This window comes from Protopterus annectens, chromosome 14.part0 (assembly GCF_019279795.1).
Source record: "Protopterus annectens isolate FY-2018-M chromosome 14.part0, PAN1.0, whole genome shotgun sequence".
Taxonomy (NCBI): domain Eukaryota; kingdom Metazoa; phylum Chordata; order Ceratodontiformes; family Protopteridae; genus Protopterus; species Protopterus annectens.
This window is the reverse complement of record NC_056748.1, coordinates 495917096-495940363: the sequence shown is the minus strand read 5'-3', so window position 1 is coordinate 495940363 and position 23268 is coordinate 495917096. Positions and strand designations below refer to the sequence as shown.

At 45.7% G+C, this 23268-nt stretch overlaps 1 protein-coding gene across 4 annotated transcripts in view; it reads right to left on the bottom strand.

Moving 5' to 3' along the window:
• Positions 1-2019: 2019 nt before the first annotated feature.
• Positions 2020-23268, bottom strand: part of PPRC1 (PPARG related coactivator 1) — a 310188-nt gene continuing 288939 nt past the window's right edge. For all 4 annotated transcript variants that reach the window (XM_044056258.1, XM_044056255.1, XM_044056256.1 and 1 more), the window contains one exon: positions 2020-2450. In XM_044056258.1, coding sequence (XP_043912193.1) covers positions 2347-2450 — 104 coding nt within the window. In that variant the 3' untranslated portion in view covers positions 2020-2346. The remainder of the gene's footprint in view (positions 2451-23268) is intronic.

Here is a 23268-nt window from a genome sequence, read left to right as displayed (position 1 = left end):
TCAACCTAAATTTGTTCAGGCTAACAAATCCAGAATGGGTCTCCACAGAGCTTCCTACCTTCTTTTGTCCCCTTAACAGTATGGAATAAAATCCTTTCCCTTGCTACTTTTGAGAAGTGGCTCCTACTCCTCTAAAAAAGAAAAGATAAAGCTGATCAAGTACAGTTAGTGCCAAAAATGTCAGGTCCAGGAGGAACTAAAATTATTCCTAGGTAAGAAGGAGATGCCAGACTTTTTGCATGGAGTACAGAAATGTATTTTCCCTTACCTAGCAATCAAAGTTAGCATGTGCCAGTTTAGCTTGAAATGACAGAGCCTAACATGAAGACAGAGGCAGGCACTGGCAGCATAGCCAGTACTATTAATTACCTTCCTATTGGAGAGGGGGCTTGCCTCCATTCCACCTAACTTGTTGACTTTCCTCAGCCCTTTCCACCTCTCCAGGTCTGTCCCTTGTCATACATGTTTTGCCTAACCCAATCTGCTTTACTTCATTTCAGTTAAAAAGGACAAGTGGTAAGATAATGCAGTTTATATATTTTGGAACAGTCAAGTGAAAAAACTTTCATAGCCTTCAAAGTTTTGCCATTTTCCTCAACTTTCTTTTGAGACTTATGAAAACAGGACTGATAAACTTCTTGGTAAGGAGTTGCTATTAAATAAACACCCTTTCACGTCCTGTACCATGGGCTGCAACAGCGTTTGCCAGACATGCCTACTAAATCAATACCAGGTGTTGCTGCTATGCTGCGAGTGTTCACTGTACCACAACTACATTTTATGGCAACGTTTGAAAAATGTGAATTGCACCACAAATTCAGTATATGAAACACATGCAAAAAGAGAAATGCATAAAACTATAAGGATGGTAACTAAAGTTTAACAAAGGCCAGCAAGAAGAAAAAAAAAGCAGTTTCCCTGTGGTGTAGGGCAATAAAATCTTGACTATGATTCAGATGATCTGGGTTCATTCAGTGGGTCCAGATGCAAACAGATCATGGCAAGAAGGATGGGAGTGACCGACCCTTACTGGATCATCTATCCTTGGGAGGAGGGAGGCTGTGTGGTCACTGCTCCATCGACCCCAGAGGAGTGTAGGGGTAAAATTAGACAATCTGGTATAGGCTGGCAATGCCAAGCTACATAAAAAAAATCTACTCCTCTGGAAACAAATGGGGAACCTCTGTCAAAAGAAAAGTGGTTGGTGGCTTCTCAGCCACCAATGGGAGAGAGTTAGGCCAGAGTAGGGAAAGAGACCCACATAACTTGCACACACTAAACCACACTAACACGATTCTCACTTCTAGGGGAATGGATTGACAAGGCTCTATCCCAGGTTAAGAATGAATGGATTTTTGCAGAGTCCCAACCTGACCTGGAGTTAGGCTGGTTCTTGCATATAACCTCACAGGATTTGGGTAAGGGACAAATGGAAAATTGTTGGGGTGGGGGTTATGTTCTGTCTACAAGGAATTCAATGCTATGGCCCTTTGAGGTGCTAGATCAGGCTGTTTTACTCGAAGCCAAGTCACTTAAGTACACAGCTTTCCTGTGTGCCCCACATGTACTCCTCACATGCTCCTTACTTTTATTAGGCTCATTACAGGGTCGCTATACCTTAGAAATGCAGTCACCTGTAGGCAATGTAACACTTATCACTTGCTCCCAGATGCACTTACCCCCTCAGTCTATATTTACTTAAGTGACAGGGCATGTAATTTAAGCAAATATTGCTCCTCTCTCACACTTGAAAAAGGGGCATCTGCCCATTGGGCTTTCCTCCAACACGCTATTATGCACTACTCAGAGCAAAACATGCATCAATAAATCTTGGTATGCAACCATCCTCTAAAACTGGCTGTAGCAGGTGTCAGTCTGATAACTTCCTTGCAAAATTAACATCCAAGATAACTTGTATTGTACTTCCAACAGCAAAGACTCAACATGAATTGGTTTGGTGGTTATTCTGCTTTTTCAATCCAAAACAATTGTACACAATTACAATCTGAAAACAACAAGCACCATTATTTAATGATCTTTATTCAATTTTTCCCCTTTTTTTTCCATTTCTGAACTGCAGAAAACGTGATTTTATCCAATGCGACTTTCTTCTTTTGAGGCATCATATACTTTAAATATATTTTTTAAAGATTTATATATGTCTTGTTACAGTTCATTTGAAATTTCCTACAAAATTGCCATAGGATTTCATCTTACAGCAGCAGCTTCAGAGTAAAAACAAAAACAAAACAAAAGAAAAAACAAAAAACAAAACAAAAAAAAAAGAGCAGGAGGGCCAGTCTCCTGTTTCTCTTTGGATATTTATGCCTTTCCTGCTACCATGTGTTACCTCCGAATACTCCTCTGGGCTTGTCTTAATAAAGTATCAAAATCAAGGCTATCAAATTTGCTTCTAACGGGTACTGGATCGAAATCATCTCTATTACGGTCTGGAAAAGGTAAGGGAAAAAGACAAACTTAATCACCATGAACCAGAATGTTTTTACATAAATGTTCACCATTTCATATCAACTATATTCATTTTATATTACCAAGTAAGTCCAACTGAAGAATACAGAATATTGATTGCACTGCTAAGAGTAGTTGTAAAAGCATTTATGGTGTAAAAAAGGCATTTTGATGGATCTAGTCTATCTGTTCATAAAGAAAGCACTGACATTTCTTTCTTCACAACTGCAGTTAATTGCTGATGTCACTACAGGAAAAAAAAAAAAAACTGAAAGTTCTAGATGAACCTTCCTCTTACTCAACACAGTCCATCTTCATCAATGAAAGTATGGCACAAAGAGGGAGGAATGCCATACCATGTTGGTCTGAGGAGAAAATACTGGAACACAGAGGTGATGCAATATTGTTTTATAGGTTTCACATAGCTACATAAGCTTTCAAATTAACAGCCCTTCAGAGAGCAGCTCCCCACTAAGAACAGAGATTAATTCATAGCACGGAGCAACATTCTTGACCACTACATGGCACACTTTTGGTGGTATGGGGGAGGGCATGATATTTACAGTGGCAGACTCAGGCAAAACTCTAATAAAAAAATAACTATGGGCCATCATTGCAGTAAGTTTGGTCAATTGCATTATCCCCATAGGTGTGAAATAGTTCCCCTTTCTTCTGAGGATAATAAACAAAAGCGGTTTCCTTGCAAGCCCCAGCTGGCCAGTCACTCCATACCACTACAGACCTGCAATCTCTCTTTTTGGTTCCCCTTCTGATTCATTCTTTCTATCTTAATCCAGTGCCCCCAAATCCATCTCCAGGTCTGCCAGCCTTTCCTATAGCTCCTGTCTCTGTTTCAAGACCAGGGCTGATGTAAAACCTAACAGAGTTGGGGGATTAGGGTTGGAGTGTCATGCTGCTAGGTTTATCATCAGGAGATTCTTCATTAATGACTCTCCTTGATCCCCCCACCTCCTGCATCTACCTGCTTACACAGGAAGGCTAATCCCCTCTATGGACCACGGCTTCCCATGGGTAACACCTAGAAAGCACCCCCCACAGGAAGGGTATGCCCATCCCTCCTTGCAAGCACGTCAATTACCCAAGCTGCTAACAAAACCTGAACCACCTGGGCTGTAATGACTACCCAATATCAAAATCCCACCCCACCCCCAAAAAAGGAAACCACAGTGAAAAACTTCTCCAAAGCTAATTTTGAGCTTCTAAGGGCAGTAAGTGGCAAGCTTCACGTCATCCACAGAAATAGGGAATGGGAGTATGGCTGCTGAATCATACACCAAGGCACTGTACGAGCACTTACACAATTGCATAGATAGGCCCACACCAAACAGAACCAAGACGCTCTGCTCTATATAAAAAGGAAGCCAATCTGGAAGACCCCTGCCATTAAACTCTACAACAGAAGGAAAAAACTGTTGCAGATGAGGACAAAGTACGAAGACTGGAAAAATTGCCTTGGAAATCTCCGTAAAAAACTGAGCTCCCTCATCAAATCCACAAAAGCTAGTTACGAAAGCAAAATTGATACAGATACCAAGGACAACCACAAGGCTTTCTTTAAGTCAAGAATCTGCATAATAATACACAGATTTTCTCGGAGCTACAGCACAACGGCACCACTTATTACTGAACCAACGGATATTGCCAATATCTTGGCAGACAGGTTTAGTGCAAACTTTACTCCCCCCCCCCCCCAAAGGGCCCATCCATATACCAGAGGAACACCAAATCCCTATTATCATGACTGTACAAGTAGAAACCGCACTGGCCAAAGCTAAGAATACAGCTTCCTTGGGACCAGATAATATACCGGATTGTGTCCTACACGATTTACAAAAAGAACCGACACCACACCCGTCTGCCCTGTTCAACTACAGCCTCAAGTTTTGGCTTTGTTCCCACTGAATGGCGCACTGCTACAGTCACCCCACTCAACAATGGGGGTGTGACTACTGACCCTGGGAACTACTGCCCCATCAGCTTGACGAGCCTGATCTGTAAGGCTATGTGGAATGTATTATTACGGATCTTATGAGGATATAGGGAACTTTCAAACCCTGGACCCTACGGAGTTCGGGTTTGTGAAAGGTAGATCATATCTGCTCAATCTCCAAAAACAAATACACCTCGCAGCCAAAGTCCTCAAACCACAAGAACAAAGTTATCATACCTGCTCAATCTGATAGACTTCTTCGAAGCTGTCAAGAGCGGTGGATGAAGGCAAGGCTGTTCACACAGCCTACCTCGATCTAGCCAAAACCTTTGACACCATCCCACACTCTGGAATCATGGATAGGCTCACAAATCTGGGCATTAACCCTTACATCACTAGATGGGGTGCCAACTGGCTCACTTGACAGAACCCACACAGTGAAAGTAGCCGACTCCAAATCTGACTACCGGGAAGTTACAAGTTGAGTCTCACAAGGATCGGTTCTAGGTCCTCTCCTGTTACCTACTTCTCTGAAGTTCAAGCCAACACTAAGGGACTCTGGTTAACCAAATTCATGGATACTGCAAACTGAGAGCTATTACTGATTCTCAAGCTGATGTGGACATCCTCCAAAAAGGCCAGAGACCAATGACTGGTGCCAAAACCATGGCCTTAAGCTCAACGCCAATAAAATGCATATTTATTCCTTTCAGGAAAACACGGTGCCCACAAACTACCATATCAAAGGGAACCCATTTAACTCTGAAGATGTTATAAGGGATCTAGGGACACAGACCGCAACCTCTCCTTTGACAACTACGTCGCCACTGTAGTTAGGAAGTCCTATGCGGCACATCACAAAAGGTTTCTCATCCAGGAAAAAAAGTCATTATCGCTCTCTATAATGGGTCTGATGAGGGATGAGTACAGTACAATGCCCCATTTGGCATATACCTCACTAGACACCCTCCAGCAACTGGAGCGGCCACAGAAGTTCCTCACTAAGAAGATCTTAGGACTCAAACATGTGCCTTATGCAGACAGACTTAAAAAACTTAAACTTTACTCAATCTCATATAGCCTACTTAAAGGCGATCTCTGCTTGACATACAGAGTCATGTCTGACCCGGTTCTGTTAGACATGCTTCATCCGAAAAAAATCCCAATCCCTCCATGCTACTCACTCCAAAGACCTCAACCTTATCACTACATTACACAGAACCTGCTGGAGGGATAGGTTCCTAACCAAGAGACTTCCAATACTCTGGAATAATCTCCCCATTCATGTCAAGCAGAGAACCTCACTGGCCCTCTTCAAGAGGAATCTTTATGAGTGGATGGAAAACAAGAAATTCACCACGGGGATCACTTCAATTGCATTGCTAGATCGGGGCACAGGGAACTAATGTCTGGTAAGCCAGATGACTGGAACTAGGCTTGCACTGGCTCTAGGGCAGTTAGCCTAGTACTTACCTGTGAACCCTATTATAGTCTGTGGGGGCAAAGATTTGTCATCTCAAACTTTAAAGTACAGTTGTGCATACTTACCATATATGTAGATGTTAAAGTGTATTCACTGTTACAGTCCTGACTTACAGCTTTTCTGCTTCGGAAGCCCTTTGTTGGCCTACCAGAGTAAAAAGCTCCCTACTTCCTGAGCTGGCAGATGTCCTACACTGACATCAGGATGGCTAGGTATAAAAAAGCCAGCCCATGATACCAGTTTTTTCTTGCTTCTAGGAGGTATGAGCCCCATAGATTAACCTTATACAAGGGATCAAGCTTTAGAGGAAAGGGAGCCTTGTATGGCATCCCTGCAGAGGGTCCTCCGGAAGAGGAAACTGGAATAAGCTGGCAGTTACTGTAGAGAGAATAGGGGGAAATGGAGTGAGAGAAAGAAGAGCAACAGTGACTATACTAGAACATGTACATTTATGGTAAGTGTACATAACTGTACTATGTTAATTGCGCTTCACTGTTGCAGTCCTGACTTATGGGATGATCCCAAAGCTGAGATGAAGGTGGTAGGTGCCTTAATGGGATGACAGGATGTCCTGTAAAATGGCAGTGGCAAATCCTGTTCTGGACTGGTGAAGGCTGATGGGTGGTAGTGCTTGTTAAAGGTATGCACCAATGACAAGGTAGCTGCTTCCAAAATGTCTCTGGTAGATACTCCCCTCAGGAATGCAGTGGACAGAAGTGGCCCTAGATGAGTGGGTACCAAGAGACTCAGGGGCTTTTTGCCATGGTAGGTGTAACAAAAGTAAACCGTGGAAGATCCACTTGGGAAATGGTCCATTTGGAGACTGGTTTTCCTTTAGAGCCCAAGGCAAAGGAAACCACTCTGATTTTCTGAAAGTTTTAGTCCTGTCATGGTAGTAGCAAAGCTGTCCATGTACATCCAAGGAGTAAAGGATTCTTTCTCCTTGGTTCTGTAGCTTAGGGAAGAAGGTAGGTTCAAGAAGTGTCCGCGACCACCTTGGCCATAAATTAAGGATTAGTTCTTAGTGAAACTGTCTGGGTGGAAGATAAGAAAGGGTTCCACTGCCATAAGGTCTTCCAACTCAGAGACCCTTCTAGCTGAGGTGATGGCTAGTAAAAGAGCAGTCTTCCAGGTCAAGAATTTTAAAATCAGCTGAAGCAGCTGGTTCGGGGGGGGGGGGGGGTAAGGTCAATTTTTCTAGAACAAAGCTGGAGGTCCCAAGGAGGGGTGGTTTGCCTCCTGGGAGGTCTGACATGCAGCATTCCCCTAAGGAGCTGTTTCATTGGGGGGGGCAGGAGAAGAGTAGGGATGTGGGCTGAGACGGCAGAAGTGTGCATCTTAATGGATGAGAAGTACAGACTTTTGTCCACCAAGACAGCCAGGTTCTCCAAAATGGCTGAAATACTGGTCGAGACAGAGTTGAGACCTTGTTGACGACATCAAATAGAAAATCTTTTCCACTTCGTAAAGTAGGTTTTCCTAGTAGTTGGTCCTCTAAACTCTGAGGATATTAAGCACCTGACTACTCAGGGAGTGTTCAGGGTAGAACTTCAATGAATTACCAAGACAGAAGAGAGTCTACTGGGTAGTGTGGACAACCTCTCTCTCTGCACGGGTCAGCAGATCTACGCTCGGAGTTAACTGCCAAGGTCTTTCTTTGGTCAAACTCAGCAGCATGGGGTACCAGTGCTGCCTGGTCCAGTCTGGAGCCATCAGGTTGACCCTCTGTCCTCCTTCCCTGATTTATAGGAGAACCCTTGGAATAGGAGGTAGGGGAGGAAAAGCATAAACAAAAAGATGGCTCCAGAGGAAGGAGAAGGCATCTGGCCTCCAGGCTGTGCGAAATTCTCTCCTGAAAATCTTTTTAACACAGCGTTTTCGTTGGCAGCAAAGAGGGGATCCCCATTTCTGGACTATGCTGAGAAAGGTTTTCCGATGTAGCTGCTACTCGTGGGGATCTATTAAGTGTCTGCTGAGGTGGTCTGCTAGAGTGTTCGGCACCCCAGGAAGGTACTGAGCCCATCAGGTGCAACCCCATAGCACTGGCAGTCTCCCAAATCTACACTGCCAACTGGCAAAAAGGGCAGGAGTGGGTGCCACCTTATGTACCACATGACTGCAGTGATGTCCGTTTTAAGAAACAGGACCCGTGGTTTCCAGTGATCTTTGAAGGCTACCATGCCCTTCTGTATTGCCATCAATTTCTTCCAATTTATGCGCCTGTGTCTGAACTGCTCCTCCCATTTGCGCCCTGGGATAAGAGGTGCTGGAAATGGGCTCCCAAGGCTGTCTGATGCATCAGTGGTTAAGGTTTGGCCCTGAGGAATAAACCTGAAGGGGACACCCTGATTCTGTGCACATGTTACCATGCCAATTCCTCCCTGAGGCAGTGAAACAGGTGGATTTCCGTCTCCAGGAACTAACTGCTGGCACCACAAATTCTTGAGGCATTACTGAAGCTTTGTGTGTAAATTGGCCAGAGGGATCATTAGTATACAAGATACCGTGTAACCCAGTGCCCCGAGGAATTCTCAGGCTGAAAAGCATTGCCTCTGCTAGTGTCCTGGAAAGCCTCGTCTGGGGGAAGGAAGGCCTTGTGCAGGGAAGAATCCAGCATGGCCCCCAGGAAAACTATGCTGGTAGAAGGGTTTGTGTAGGATTGGCTGAGGTTTATGGTGAACTCTAGAGAAAAGGAGTGGGGTTTGGGTGAAGGAAAGATCCTTGAGGAGTTTGGACTGACTTTTGTTCTGAAGAAAGCAATTCCAGGGGCCAAACATTTTTTGAAGACCCTGGGAGCAGTAGACAAGCCAAAGAGAAAAGTGCACAGAAATTAAAAAGTGACTGGTACATTCTGTGAAGTGAAGAAAACTTCTGCAGGTGCAACCTTTTTCTACAGAAATGTATAAGAAGGCATCTTTCAGGTCTAAGGTGACCAATATAGCCTGAGATGTGATCATGGGGAAAAGCATATGAAGAGTAAGCATTTTCAATTTTGGAACTAGGACAGACTGAGGATGGACAGCACCAGGATGGGTCACCAAGAGCCTTCTTTCCTGGGGACCAGGAATAACCCTGAGTAAAACCCTTTTCTTATTTGGTGGTATGGTACTGGTTCAACAGAGCACAGGTTGTGAATCTGAGAAATCGCCTTTGCCCTTTGGTACTGTGGCACATTGGGGTAGCCTGAGAATCTTAACGGTTCTTTAAAAATGAGGTTGTAGCCGTTTGAGCTTACTTCCAGACCACACTTGTCAGGGGTGATGAGGGCCTAGTTTTCTTTGAATAAGGAACGTCTTCCTCCTAATCTTGTTCCTATCATGTCCAGGGGAGGGATGGGAGGGTGCTGTGGGGGAATTGGTCACTGCTGATCTCTGCTGGGGTCCTGTGGCCTTGAACGCCCAGGCCTGGGTGTACCAAAGGGCTACTCTCTTGCCCTCTGCGACTGCTATTGCTGCCTATGAGGCCTTTCCCTTCGGGTTTTCCTCTGACTTGTTTTTGATTGGGAGGGAAGAGACAAATGCTTGGTGGGAAACTTCCTATTGAACCTAGGTGGCTGGTCTTTAAATAAGTCTGTTTGCATGGATTTTCCTTTACCCTCCATCTTTAACACAGCCTCAGACTACGGTCTAAAAAGGGAGTTCTTATCCAGGGGTGCATCTAGCAGTTTAGATTTGACATGCTCTGGTAACGTCTGTTCCCTAAGGCAAGCATGCCTTCTGAAGACAGAGCCAGAAACAGCAACATGGGAAGATGCCTCTATGACATATCTGCAGTACAAGGCGTGCTTAACTACCTGGGAACTGGAATACCAGAGATCCAGCAATTTCTTGGAGTTGTTTTTGTCCTCCAGGGATGAAATCTTTTGCTTAATCCCCCCCCCCCCCCAAATACTCTGCTGGTATTTAATTATATGGAATTGGTAACAAAGGGCCCTCATGACCAGGGTAGAGGAAGTGTAAACCTTCTTCCCAAATCTGTCAAGGGCCCTGTTTTATTTGTCTATAGGTAATGGGTTTTTAGAAGTACTAGCCCTAACTCCTTTGGGGCCTGGGGTGACAACCACTGGGTCAGCAAAGGGGTTCTTAAAAAGGAATTTATGCGAGTCCAATACCCTGTAAAACTGGTCTGGCTTTCGAGGGGCTGGGGGAAGAGAGTCTGGATTTACAGACGATTCCAAGAAGACAGCTACCACTTCCAAAACTAGAGGGATAGCTATGGTCAAGAAACTCTGTGACCCTCCATCTTGAGCGTATTCTGCACCCACCACTGGAAAAACACCCATGGCATGCAGCGTCTCCCCAAAGGTAATATCCTTAGTGGGTGAAACAGAAGGCAACACCTCTTCTGATTCAGAATCCTCAAAGGAGGTAAGGAAGGGTTCATCTTCATGGAAAGAATCTTCCTGATCAGAACCTTCATCTGAATCAGGGGGTTCTGAAAAGGTTTCGGGAGCAGGGTCCCGTTTCCTTTTTCCTGGTGAAGATTTGGGGGGAGGGGTGTTGCATGCCTCTGACCAAAGAAAGAAGGTCCTCTGTCAACCTGACCAAATCCTGCTGATAACCTATGGAGCAGGAGCAGTTAGGCCTAGGCAAAGCAGCTGATGCCAAGCTCCTTTTTAGTGCAGCTTTCACCTTGAGCCTGTGCACGTCTGCTACTTTGACACCAATCTCCTTGAAAGAAATACCAGATGTTGGTGGACGCCCTGAAGTGGCATGCTAGTAAAGGACTGCGCACTGGAAGCAGAGGTCTGTTTAGCCACTCCAGACCCAACCAACAAACTGAATGCCAAGGCCTGAGCTGAAGTTGAGGGACCCAACATCACATCAGATCTCACTCGCAGAAGGGGGCTGCGCAAAGGCACCTCTGCAATAATGAGCCTTGGGGGACTGGTGGATGGAGAAAGGCTGTCAGAGGCAGTAAGTTTGGGTCTTTTTCCTTTCACTTAGGGAGCTCAACTTCTGGATGACCAACGGACATTATCGCATGATGGGAAGTGGACTGCTGACCAAGGTGCTTAAACAAGATTTCAGCACTACGCCTTGCAGATCTAGCATTGAAAAGGGTGTACAGACTATAATTTGGGACATCATGGTTTGGGCCTAAACAAGCACACAAGGTATGAAAGTCTCCATGTCAGATTTGTTTACCACAATGGAGACAGTTAACTTTACTTGACATAAGTCACAAGAAAGTAGTCTCCAATGGGATACTTGGCTTTAGAAGAATTTTTCACTCTGGTGCGGACCGACTGACGCACACAAATGCTTCAGGTTCTGACATCAAGAAAGACTAATGTCACCATTGGCTGACTGCTAGACACCCTACCCTGACATCAGGATGGTTGGGTATAAGACGAGTTCAGGTAAGAGGAAGTTTTTTTTTTTTTTTTTTTTTTTTACTCCGGTAGTCCGGCCAACCAAGGGCTTCCAAAGCAGGAAATCCCAAAAGTGAGCAATGCAAGCATTAAGAACATGTAAGGATTCAAGCTATGAAGCATTTATGAAATCTTAAGGTGAGCACAGGCATGCAAACTTCACTTTGACAGACCAGGCTTGAAAAAAATACGACTGCAGCTTGACTGGCTATATCCACCACAAAGTACAGTTGTGTACACTTACCATAAATGTAGATGTATTCACTGCTGCAGTCATCACATTTGGGTTATCCCTGCCAGGGCAGCCCTCAGTCGGCCCAAATACCAGAGGCTTAGTATTTTTGCGTTGGTTGCTGTCGCTTCAAGACTGACGTCAGGTTGTCAGTAGTATAAAGTAAGGCAGCAGACGCCATTACATCAGTTTCTTGCCCCAACTGTCAGGAGTCCAAGTGGGAGCCAGGATATGGTGGAAGAACCCCACCGGTAGAAAGTAAATACCAAAAAGTTCCTTGTAATGAGAGAGAGAGAAAAAAAGTGGGAGGGAGGGAAAAGTACAGTTTTGTACCTACCATAAATGTAGATGTTAGAGTGCCAATACAGCTGCAGTCATAACAGATGGGTTCTCCTGCCGTCAGGCGGGTCCTCGGTCGGCCGAATTCCAAAGTCTAGGTCCGGCGTCGGTTGTCGTCACTTTTTCCCCGACGTCAGTGCGACAGGGTATAAAGGAACTAGCCGACGCCATTTTCTTCAGTTTTTCTTGCCCCAGATGTCAGATGTCCCCAGAAGGGAGGCAATACATAAATTTGTGTGATAATGCAGTGCTATATAATCAAAATACAGTAGTTGCAAGCAAATACATCATAAATGTAAACCCCAATCAGGTTGTATGAGGATGTGTTAGCCTATAGGCCTGTTCCAAGAGGGGAAGGAGGGAGGGAAACCTGGACTGCAGCTGTATTAGCACTCTAACATCTACATTTATGGTAGGTACAAAACTGTACTATGTTCATCGTGCATACAGCTGCAGTCATAACAGATGGGTAGAATCCCAAAGCTAAGAAAGGGGTGGTAGGCACTAGTTGGAACTAGGAGCCAAAATACCCTGCAAGACTGCAGTGGCAAAGCCTGCTCTAGATTTGGAGTATAATGGTAGGTTGCAGTGCTTGGAGAAGGTATGCACAGAACTCCAAGTGGCTGCTTCCAAAATATCCTTGGTAGGAACTCGCCTGAGGAAGGCTGCAGAGGTGGCTGTGGCCCTGGTGGAATGAGTTCTAATGCCTGTAGGAACAGTTTTGCCATGAAAGGAATAGCAAAAGCGTATGCAGTGGGCTATCCATTGAGATTGTCTGTTTGGAAATTGGCTTCCCTTGAGCTCCTACCGCTTAGGCCACATAGAGCTGTTCTGATTTTCTGAAAGGCTTTGTTCTGTCCAAATAACGCAGCTGTCCGTGGATGTCCAAGGAATGTAGTAATCTCTTCCCCTTTGTTTTGAGGATTAGGATAAAAAGTAGGTAAATGTATGGCCTGATTTAAAGCTACCCTGGATACCACTGTAGGCATAAAGGACGGATTGGTTCGTAAGGAAACTCTGTCTTGATGGAAGATAAAAGGCTGGACAGCCATGAGAGCCTGTAGTTCTGAAACTCTACGAGCTGAAGTGATAGCCAGAAGGAAAGCTGTTTTCCAGGACAAATATTGCAATTCTGATGAAGCAGCTGGCTCAAAGGGAGGCAAGGTCAATTTTTCCAGAATGAAATTAAGATCCCAAGCAGGTATTGGTTGTTTCCTTGGAGACCTTAAATTCTTAGCCCCTCTGAGGAACTGTCTTAAGAGAGGGTGAGAGAATAAAGGTGGATCAGTTTTGTATTCTGCAAAAATGGCTGAGGCATGTATTTTGATGGAGGAGAAAGTCCATTGCTTAGCAGTTCAGCCAAATATTGTAGTATTTGAGGTAAATTCAGTTTTCCAGGATCCTGGCCCTTTTTCTCATTCCAGACACAAAAACGTTTCCATTTTGCGGAGTAAGCTTTTCTAGTTGATGGCCTTCTGGCCTCCAAAATGACATCCTGCACCTCCTTGGAGAGTAGGGCCTGTTGTGATGCTAAGGAATCTTCCATGCGGCTAGATTGAGTGTTTTTAGCTGGCTGTGAAGAGTTTTGAAACTGTGCTGAGTCAGAAGAAGAGGCATTAGAGGCAGGGTCCATGGTGGGGAATGCGTCAGGCTCCTCAGGAGTGGGTACCAGTGTTGCCTTGGCCAGTCCGGAGCAATGAGAATCATCTTTGGTCTGTCTGCTTTGGTCTTTAATAGAACTTTGGGCAGCAGAGGAAGAGGGGGGAAGGCATAAACTGTCATTGATGTCCAACTGAAAGAAAGAGCGTCCACTCTCCAGGCCTTTGGATGGAAGATCCTTGAACAGAAATTTGTCTATTGATGATTCTTGTGGGAGGCAAATAGATCTATGTCTGGCCTTCCCCATTCATGGATTATTTCTGTAAAAACTTTTGGATGCAATTTCCATTCGTGTGGATCTGTCATATTCCTGCTTAGGTTGTCTGCCAGCGTGTTTTCCTTGCCTGGCAAGTACTGTGCTTGTAGTTCCATTTGTAAGTCCATGGCCATGTTCCAAAGTGACATGGCCAGTCTGCATAGGGGGTAAGAGTGTGTTCCTCCCTGTTTGTTTATGTACCACATAACTGTGGTGTTGTCCGTTCTTATCAATAGTTGACCTGGTTGTAGAAGGTCCTTGAAAGCTATAATAGCATTTATTACAGCTAGCATTTCTTTTTGATTGATGTGAAGGTGCTTTTCTTTTTGGGACCATTTGCCCTGAGTGCACCGATCTGTCATGTGTGCCCCCCAGGCGTAGTCCGAGGCGTCTGTTGTGATGACTTGATTTGCTTGAGGCTTGCTGAATGGAAGACCTGTGTTTGTTTGACATGCTTGAGCCCACCACAGAAATTCCTTTTGCAGACATGGAATTAGTGGTATTATTGTTTCCAAACTGTGGCTGTGTTGAGAACATATGTTTTTCAGGTACCATTGTAATTTCCTCATATGCAGCTTTGCACATGGGATTAGTAAGATGCAAGGTGCCATGAATCCCAGAGCCTGCAGGATTTTCCTTGCAGTCAGCCTGGTGCAATTTGCTAGTGTTCTGAAGTATTGTATTAGTTGCCCCTGCTTCTCTGGCGTGAGGTAGGCCATCTGGGTGTTTGTGTCCAAATTGGCACCCAGGAAAATTATCTTCCAAGAGGGTACTAGCCTCGATTTCTTTTTGTTGACTGTGTATCCCAGAGATTTCAATAACATTATTACATAAGCCAGATGTTTCAGAAGAATGTGCTTGCTGTCCGCTTGGATCAGGCAGTCGTCCAAATAGGGGTATATTTGTATCCCTTGAAGTCTGCAGTAGGCAATTACTGATGCCAGGCATTTCGTGAATACTCTGGGCGCAGTAGATAAGCCAAAGGGCAATGCAGAGAATTGATAATGGGTTGAACCTGCAAGAAATCTGAGGTACCTTCTGCAATTTTGTCAGATTGGGACATGCAGTTATGCCTCCTTGAGGTCCAATGTTACCAGCCAAGACTCCTTGCCCAGCATGGGAAGATGTTGCTGTAGAGTGAGCATCTTGAATTTTGGTGCAGTAGAAATGTGTTTAGGATGGATAGATCCAAAATAGGTCTCCAATCTTTTCCCTTCCTTGGCACCAGAAATAGCCTGGAATAAAAACCTTGACCTTGTTCGTGCGTAGGTACCTCTTGAATAGCTTTCATGTTTATGAGATCTGTAATTTGCTTTTGTGCCTCTGCCCTTTGATTGTGTGGCAGGTTTGGCATGCCTCTCATTTTTGGAAGGGTGTGAAAATGGAATATGTAGCCTCTGTTTATAATGTCCAGGATCCATTTGTCCTTTGTGACAACATGCCAATTTTTTGAAAATAATGCCAGCTTTCCTCCTAAGGGGGCTGCCATTTGAGACCTGGTTGGCTTGCAAAGGGGAAAGTCATTGGGTTTGCTTTCTGAAAGACTGCGAGTTGTCCTCACCTCCTCTTTGTGTAGGAGCTTGCCATTGTCTGCCTCTATACGATCCTTGGGATTGTCCTCTGCCCCTCGGGCGCCTGTATCTACCTCTTTGGGGTCTGTCTGTGGCAGGAAAGGACCAGTTTTTGGAAGGCCAATTTCTGCTAAAACGTGGGGGTTGAACCTGTAGAAATTCTTTTACAGTTTGCATTGATTTAGCCTTTACCTCCATTTTCCTTAATACCTCCTCAGCATTAGCGCCAAATAGTACATCCTTTTGAAGAGGGGCGTCTAGTAATTTAGCTTTGACACGATCAGGCAAGGCTTGATCCTTGAGCCAGGCATACCTACGTATGACTGATCCTGTAACAGCAGCTCTTCACGAGGCCTCTAGAGCATCAAAACCACATTGTAAGGTATGCTTACCCACTTGTTCTGCACTATGCATCAAATCCTGCAACTCCTTCAAATCTGGTTGTTCAGGTTGTGACATTTTACTCTTCAATTGTGATAACAAAAACTGTTGGTATTTTAGCATATGAAACTGACAGTTTAAGGCCCTCATGGATAATATAGCTGAGGTATATACCTTCTTTCCCCACCTTTCTAAGGATCTGGAATCTCTCTCGGAAGGCAATGGGTTTTTGGCAATGGAGGCCTTAACTCCTTTGGGGCCCTGTGAGATGGTTTCTGGGTCAGCAGCATGGTTTTGTAAAGAAATTGGTGAGAGTCAGGAACCCTGTAGTACCTGTCAGGCTTAACTGGAGCTGGAGGTAGAGAGTTCGGGTTAAGGAAGGCCTCCGAGTAAACATCATCTAGGATGTCCAAGACAGGAGGTATAGCCAGAGGCCTATGCGGAGGTAACAAGAGAAATTCCCCGAGCCTTTTCTTGGAATCTGAATAATCCTGGCCTTCCCAGTGGAAGTGTCCCCTTAAGGTATGCAACGATTCCCCAAATGACTAATCCTCAGGGGGGATACAGAAGGGATGGACTCCTCCACATTAGAGTCTTCAAAAGGGGAGTAAGAATGTTCCTCATCAGAGTGCTCTGAAATAATGGAGCCCTGATCAGAGGAGGGGGAATCTTCCCTCCACTCTGGGCCTTTTGTCCGGTGGGGGCTGAGAACCTCTGATAAGAGTAATTAAATCCTCAGCCATTTTAAGCATCTGTTTCTTAGGCATGGGGCCTGGAGATGGGCCCTGTGTAGCTGGTCTCAGAGTGCATGGTTGCTTTAGACTTTGTGAAAGCCTTGATGGAGAAAGAAGAGGAAGGTCTGAAGACACCTTGAGTGGAGGTGGACCTGTCCACATTCTGAGTTTCAACGCCAAGAGTGGCTTCGGTATCTGTAGTCGGGGTGTGGGCGGAGAAGCCTGCGACCTCGGGCACAGGAGACACCATCAAAGAAGTGTTGTCGGTAATCAGGGGCTGCGTAGGCGCCTCACTGAGAACCGGACCACGTGTAGTCGGCTTTGGCGTGGTGTCGGTAGAGGCCGCGGACCTCGTGTGTCAGTCCTTGTCTTTGCGTTTTTTAGACAAAACCGGAGTCGGAGTATCCGACGACATAGTATAGTTAAATGCTTTCCCAAAATAATGCTGGGCGAACTCCGCCCGACGCTTAATAGTGCGTTTGTTGAATGTAGCACAAAAGCGACAGACCGAGACGTCGTGGTCTGGGCCTAAACAAGGTATACAGAGGGAATGGAAATCCTTATGCGGTATTTGCTTCCCACAAGAAATACAATTATTAACTTTGTCTGACATCGGTCGGAGGCAAGAAAAGTTTCCCCAACGGGGTACTTGGCTTTTAAGAAGACTTCGGTTTCCAAATTTCGTAATCTCAGGAGCTGGCCGACCTGCACTTGCGAACTGCTTCTGCGTCTGGCACCGCGCGGCAAGAAAGACTGAAGAAAATGGCGTCGGCTGGTTCCTTTATACCCCTGTCGCACTGACGTCAGGGAAGAAGTGACGACAACCGACGCCGGACCTAGACTTTGGAATTCGGCCGACCGAGGGACCCGCCTGATGGCAGGAGAACCCATCTGTTATGACTGCAGCTGTATGCACGATGAACATCCAGGACTGCAACAGTGAATACACTCTAACATCTCCATTTATGGTAAGTGTACACAACTGTACTATGTTCTTAGTGTTTCACTGTTGCAGTCATCACATTTGGGTTGATTCCCAAAGCTGAGGAAAAGGGTGGAGGCAGTCAAGACTGGGGGCTGACTAGGATGCCCTGCAAGACTGCAGTTGCAAAGCCTGCCCTGGATTTGGAGAAGATAGGGAGGTGGTAATGCTTGAAGGTATGAACAGATGTCCATGTTGCAGCCTCCAGGATGTCCCTGGTGGGGACTCCTCTGAGGAAAGCTGTAGAGGTGGAGGTTGCACTGGTAGAGCGAGTCCTGACCCCCTTAGGGGGAGGTTTCCGGTGTTGCTTGTAGCAGAAATGGATGCAGTGTGCTATCCATTTGGAAATGGTTTGTTTGGATATGGCTTTGCCCTCTGCTCCTGCAACAAAGCTAACAAATGATTAATCTTTCTGAATGATTTAGTCCTGTCTAGATAGGATCTGAGCTGTCTGTGCACATCTAGAGAGTGCAGTATTCCTTCCCCCTTGTTTTGTGGGTTAGGGAAAAATGTGGGCAAATGAATGGACTGGTTGAGAGCCACACTGGACACCACTTTTGGCATGAAGGATGGGTTTGTCCTAAGGTAAACCCTATCAACATGGAAAATGATGAAGGTCTCTACAGCCATTAGGCGCTTGTAGTTCGGTTACTCTTCTTGCTGAAGTGATGGCCAGAAGCAAGGCGGTCTTCCATGAGAGAAACCAACTCCACTGAAGCTGCTGGTTCAAAGGGGGGGCAGAGTGAGTTTTTCCAACACAAAGTTTACGTCCCAAGCTGGGGTAGGTCCTCTTCTGGGTGGCCTCACGTCGTTAGCCCCTCTTAGGAAGCGTTTGAGAGGGTGTGAGAAAAGAGGTTGCTCAGTGCCGATATTAGCACAGATAACAGAGGCATGAATTTTAATAGAGGAAAAAGATATACCACTGTGTAGTAGGTCAGCTAGGTAATCCAGGATGAGAGTTATGGAGGGCTGTGCCGTATCGGCTCCCTTAGCCTGGATCCAGGTGCAGAACCTTTTCCATTTGTCAGCATAAGACTTTCTAGTGCTAGGGCGTCTGGCCTCACATATAACATCTAGAACCAGTTTACTGAGATTGGCAGCTTGTACAGGGGTCAGGGAATAAGCCAGGCTGCCAAACTGAGGGTCTGCAATTGGGGATGCATGAATTCTCCTTCCCTCTGGGTCAGGAGTGTTGGGATCTGAGGAAGATGCCATGGTGGCAGAGGGGACAGGCTACGCAGCAGTGGGTACCCAGTGCTGGTGTGGCCAAGTCTGGGGCAATCAGGACTGTCCTTGTTTTTTTCTCCCTTATTTTGAGCAGTACCCTGGTAATGAGAGGTAGGGGGGAAAATGCATAGACCGAGAGGTTGACCCACTGGAAGGATAGAGCATTCACTTTCCAGGCCCTGAAGTGAGGCTCTCTGGTGCAGAACTTGCTAAGCTGATGATTGGAGTAGGAAGCAAAGAGGTCGACCTTCGGGGTGCCCCATTTCCGAGTTAAAAGGGTGAAGGTTCTTTTGTTTAGCCACCACTCGTGTGGTCCAGTCCAGACGATTTCTGCTTAAGTTGTCTGCCGGAGAGTTTAGAGAGCTTGGCAGGAATTGTGCTAGCAGGTGTAGTTGCATGGCTGAGGCAGTGTGCCAAATGGTCATGGCGAGCCTGCATAGAGGGTAGGAGTGAGTTCCTCCATGCTTGTTGATATTCCACATCACCGTGGTGCTGTCTGTTCTGATCAGTAGAGCCCCTGGGGAGACAAGGGGCCTGAAAGCTGTCAATGAGTGCTGGACAGCTAACATCTATTTCTGGTTGATGTGCAGATGTATCTGATGTGGGCTCCATTGGCCCTGTAATGCACCTTCTGTTCAGGTGTGCACCCCAGGCATAATCTGATGCATCGGCGGTGAGGGTCTGGGTGGCGTGGGGTGGTGAAAAGGGTAGTCCCTTGTTGTGGTAGCATGCTTCTGCCCAAAGGAAATTTTTCCTTAGACAAGGTATCACTGGTATAAGAGTTTCCAGGTCTTGAGAGTGTTGACACCAAAGGCTTTTTAGGTACCACTGAAGTTTCCTCATACGCAGTCTTGCATACAGAATGAGTAGAATGCAAGAAGCCATGAACCCCAGAGCTTGCAGGATTTTCCTTGCAGATAACTGAGGTCTGCTGGCTAGTTGAGAGAAGTAGGCTGTCAGGTAAGTTTGCTTTGCTGTTGTAAGGAATGCATTCTGGGATGGTGTGTCCAGGCCTGCTCCCAGGAATGCCATTTTTGGATTTCTTTTCGTTGATAGTGTACCCTAGGGAGGTCAGTAGGTCCTTTACAAAGGCCCGGTGCTTGAGCAGCTTTTCCTGACAGTCTGCCTGAATTAGGCAGTCATCTAAGTATAGGCAAATTTGAATATTTCTTTGCCTTGCAAAAAGCAATAGCGGGGGCCATGCATTTTGTGAAAATTTTGGGAGCAGTAGATAAGCCAAAGGGAAGCGCAGAGAACTGTAAGTGCAGAGATATAGCCCTGAAACACAGATATTTCCTGCATGATTCCCTGATTGGGACGTGTAGGTAAGCCACTTTTAGGTCTAGGATGGCTAGCCAAGCATCCTTGGACAGCATAGGTAGCAGTAGTTGAAGGGTGAGCATTTTGAATTTTATCACCAGGAAGGTGTTTAGAATGGATAAATCGAGGATGGGGCAACCAGGTGCTCTCTTTCCTGGGTACCCCGAAGAGCCTTGAGTAGAAACCTTGGTCCATCTGTTCTGCAGGAACGGACTCCATTGCCCTCATGGAGAGCAGGGAAAGGACTTGCTTTTTACCCTCTGCCACTGGTTTGGAGGTATATCTGGGAACCCTTTTGGGGTTGGTAGAGTGTGGAAAGAAAATATGTATCTCTGAGACACTATGTTGAGGACCCAGCGGTCGCTGGTAATGGTGGCCCAGGTGCTTGCGTGGAAGGAGAGCTTTCCTCCCAGGGGGAAGTGCAGGTGGGCAGAGGAAGGGGTTGGAAGTGGAGAGTCATTGTGAGTTCTTAGCATGAGGGGGTGGGCTTTGCACTCCCTGGTTTAGAAGTGGAGGTACTCCATTGCTTTGATCTCTGTTGTGGCTGTTGTCGGGGGGGGGGGGGTCTGCTTCCCCGAGGTCTGGGCTGAACTGACTTGGAGGGGACAGGAAAGGACCAGTGCTTGATGGGGCAATACCTACATGGGGCATACCTTGATGGGGTAGCTGGACCTGCAGGAAATCCTTTACTGTCTGCACAGATTTAGCTTTTTCTTCCATATTTTTTAAAACCTCCTCTGCCTTGGTGCCAAATACGTTGTCTTTGTGCAAGGGTGCATCCAATAGTTTAGCTATGACATGGTCTGGCAAGGGCTGTTCCTTAAGCCAAGCATGCCTTCCAAGTACAGAACTGGTGACTGCTGCCCTGCAAGATGCTTCTAGGGCATCAAAACCACAGTGTAAGGTGTGCTTAGTTACTTGACTTGCAGAATGCATTAAGTCTTGCAGGTCTTTATTTTCTGCACAAGCAGGAAAAGTTAATATTTTTTGTTTGAGGAGCTCCATGGTATGCTGCTGAAATTTTAGCATATGGAACTGACAATTTAGTGCTCTAACAAGAGTAGCAGAAGTGAATACTTTTTTACCCCATCGTCTAATGCTCGGGAATCCCCATCTGAGGAGGTGGGATTCTTAATTGAAGTTGCTTTAATTCCTTTAGGTCCTTGGGAGATCATCTCAGGGTCAACAGTAGGATTTTTGAAAATAAATTTGCGAGAGTCAGGGACTCTAATACCAGTCTTGTTTCCTGGGAGCAGGAAGGAGGGTGTCGGGAGTTAAACTAGATTCGATGAAAACATCATCCACAACATCCAGGATAGGAGGAAAAGCCAAGGGTCTGTGCTGTGGAAGATCTAAAAATTCCCTGAGTCTCCTTTTAGACTGAGGGTAGTCCTGACATTCCCATTGGAAATACTCCCTTAAAGTATGAAGGGTTTCGCCAAAGGAAAAATCTTCAGGTGGAGAGGCTGAAGAAATGGATTCCTCTGCATCAGAATCCTCATAAGCATTCAGGGGTTGCATGTCTTCATATTCCGAGGCATCAGAGTCATCGGACTCCTGTTCAGATAAGACTACTGAGGACAAATCTCTTTTGGAAGGGGTAGCTTGGCTTCCCCTGATCAACATTACAAGGTCTTCCGCCATTTTAAGTATTTGAGACTGAGGCAAGGAAGCAGGTGCCTAAGATTGGGTCGTCTGTTTCTTGGGTGTGGTTCGTACCCTGGGCCTTAGAAACTCGGTAGTTTTCAAAAGAACGGTAGACGCGAAAGAAGTCTGTGTCGAGAATTGGTAGTGCGAAGTACTTTCTCTGAAGCCGGTGCCTGCTCAGCGGCTCCAGACCCATCGAAGATAGACAACCGCAGGATCCTTAGTCGATGAAGCGTTTTCCGGCATACTGGACTCTGAAAGGGCCTCGGTAGCGGCCTGCGAATCCACAGAAGTGAGCATCAGGGGCTGCAAAAGTGCCTCACTGAGGACCGGAAAACTGACTACTAGCTTAACGGAAGCGTTGACTGTTCATTTGGACCTGTGCGGTCTATCCTTATGTTTTCTCGGAAGATCTGCTGTCGGATGGCTTACTGAAGCCGTATCGGAAATTGAGGATGGAGATCAAAAATATCTAGCTATAATAAGGGCCTGGCGACACATAGTTCTGGCGTTGAACAAAGCACAAAAGCAACAACGGGTGACGTTGTGGTCTGGGCTTAAGCAACTGACGCAGTAAGAATGAAAGCCTCAGTGGGGTATTTGCTTTCCATTGGCGATACAATTAACGTTTTCTGACATCAGTTAGAGCAAGAAAAAAGGATTCCAAACGGGGTACTTAGCTTTAGAAGACTTCAACTTCAATTCAGAAAATGAAAGCTCAGGTAGTGGCCGACCGGCACTCATGCGAACTGCTTCGGGCTCCTCAGCAAGTAAGACTGATGTAATGGCGTTGGCTGCCATACTTTATACTACTGACGACCTGACGTCAGCCCTGAAGCAACAGCAACCAACGCAAAAATACTAAGCCTCTGGCATTCGGGCCGACTGAGGGCTACCCTGGCAGGCATAACCCAAATGCGAGGACTGCAACAGTGAAACACAAAGAACATCTGCACTACATCACAATGCCAAGGGATACACCGGTTATGACAGTGTGTAAGAATAGTGCAGCTCTGTCACACAAGATTTGCTGGTCTGTACAATCTGTCTAAATGACCTCTCCTACGGGTTCAAAATAAAGCCCCCTCTTTCCTACAGTAACATACTCAAGACAACTGTTTGAGTTGCCCCACAATACCCCAGATTAAGCAACCCCCTAAATTTAACAGTTGCCTGTGTTTTCATGTCTTAATTCTTAACATTTAATTTACTTTCCTTCTACTATTCCTTTAATATGAAAATAACTGTCCAGTTGTTTGATGCTTTTAACACATAACAGCTCATGTCTAGTCACTTGCTTGGTACTGTTGCTCCCCATTTTATATCAAATAAAAACACATTTTCATTTTACCACTCCCATAATCTGCATTTACCTGGTGATCATAATACATTACTCTCCTTCTTAGAATGCCTGAAAGAATGATCTAATGCAAGTATTTCTGCTGTGTCTGCTAAGCAAAACTCACCCTTTGTGGTCTAGTAAATGGTTACCTTTCATGAACCGATTCAGTGCAGTCTTTACCTACCATTCTGTCAAAAGTTGTTTTACGTTATACAAATCTATACCTTCAAGCAGTACATTAATTTCTTGTGAATCTGCGCCACTATACTGATGCAGACCAACTCCACATTTCAGTTCCACC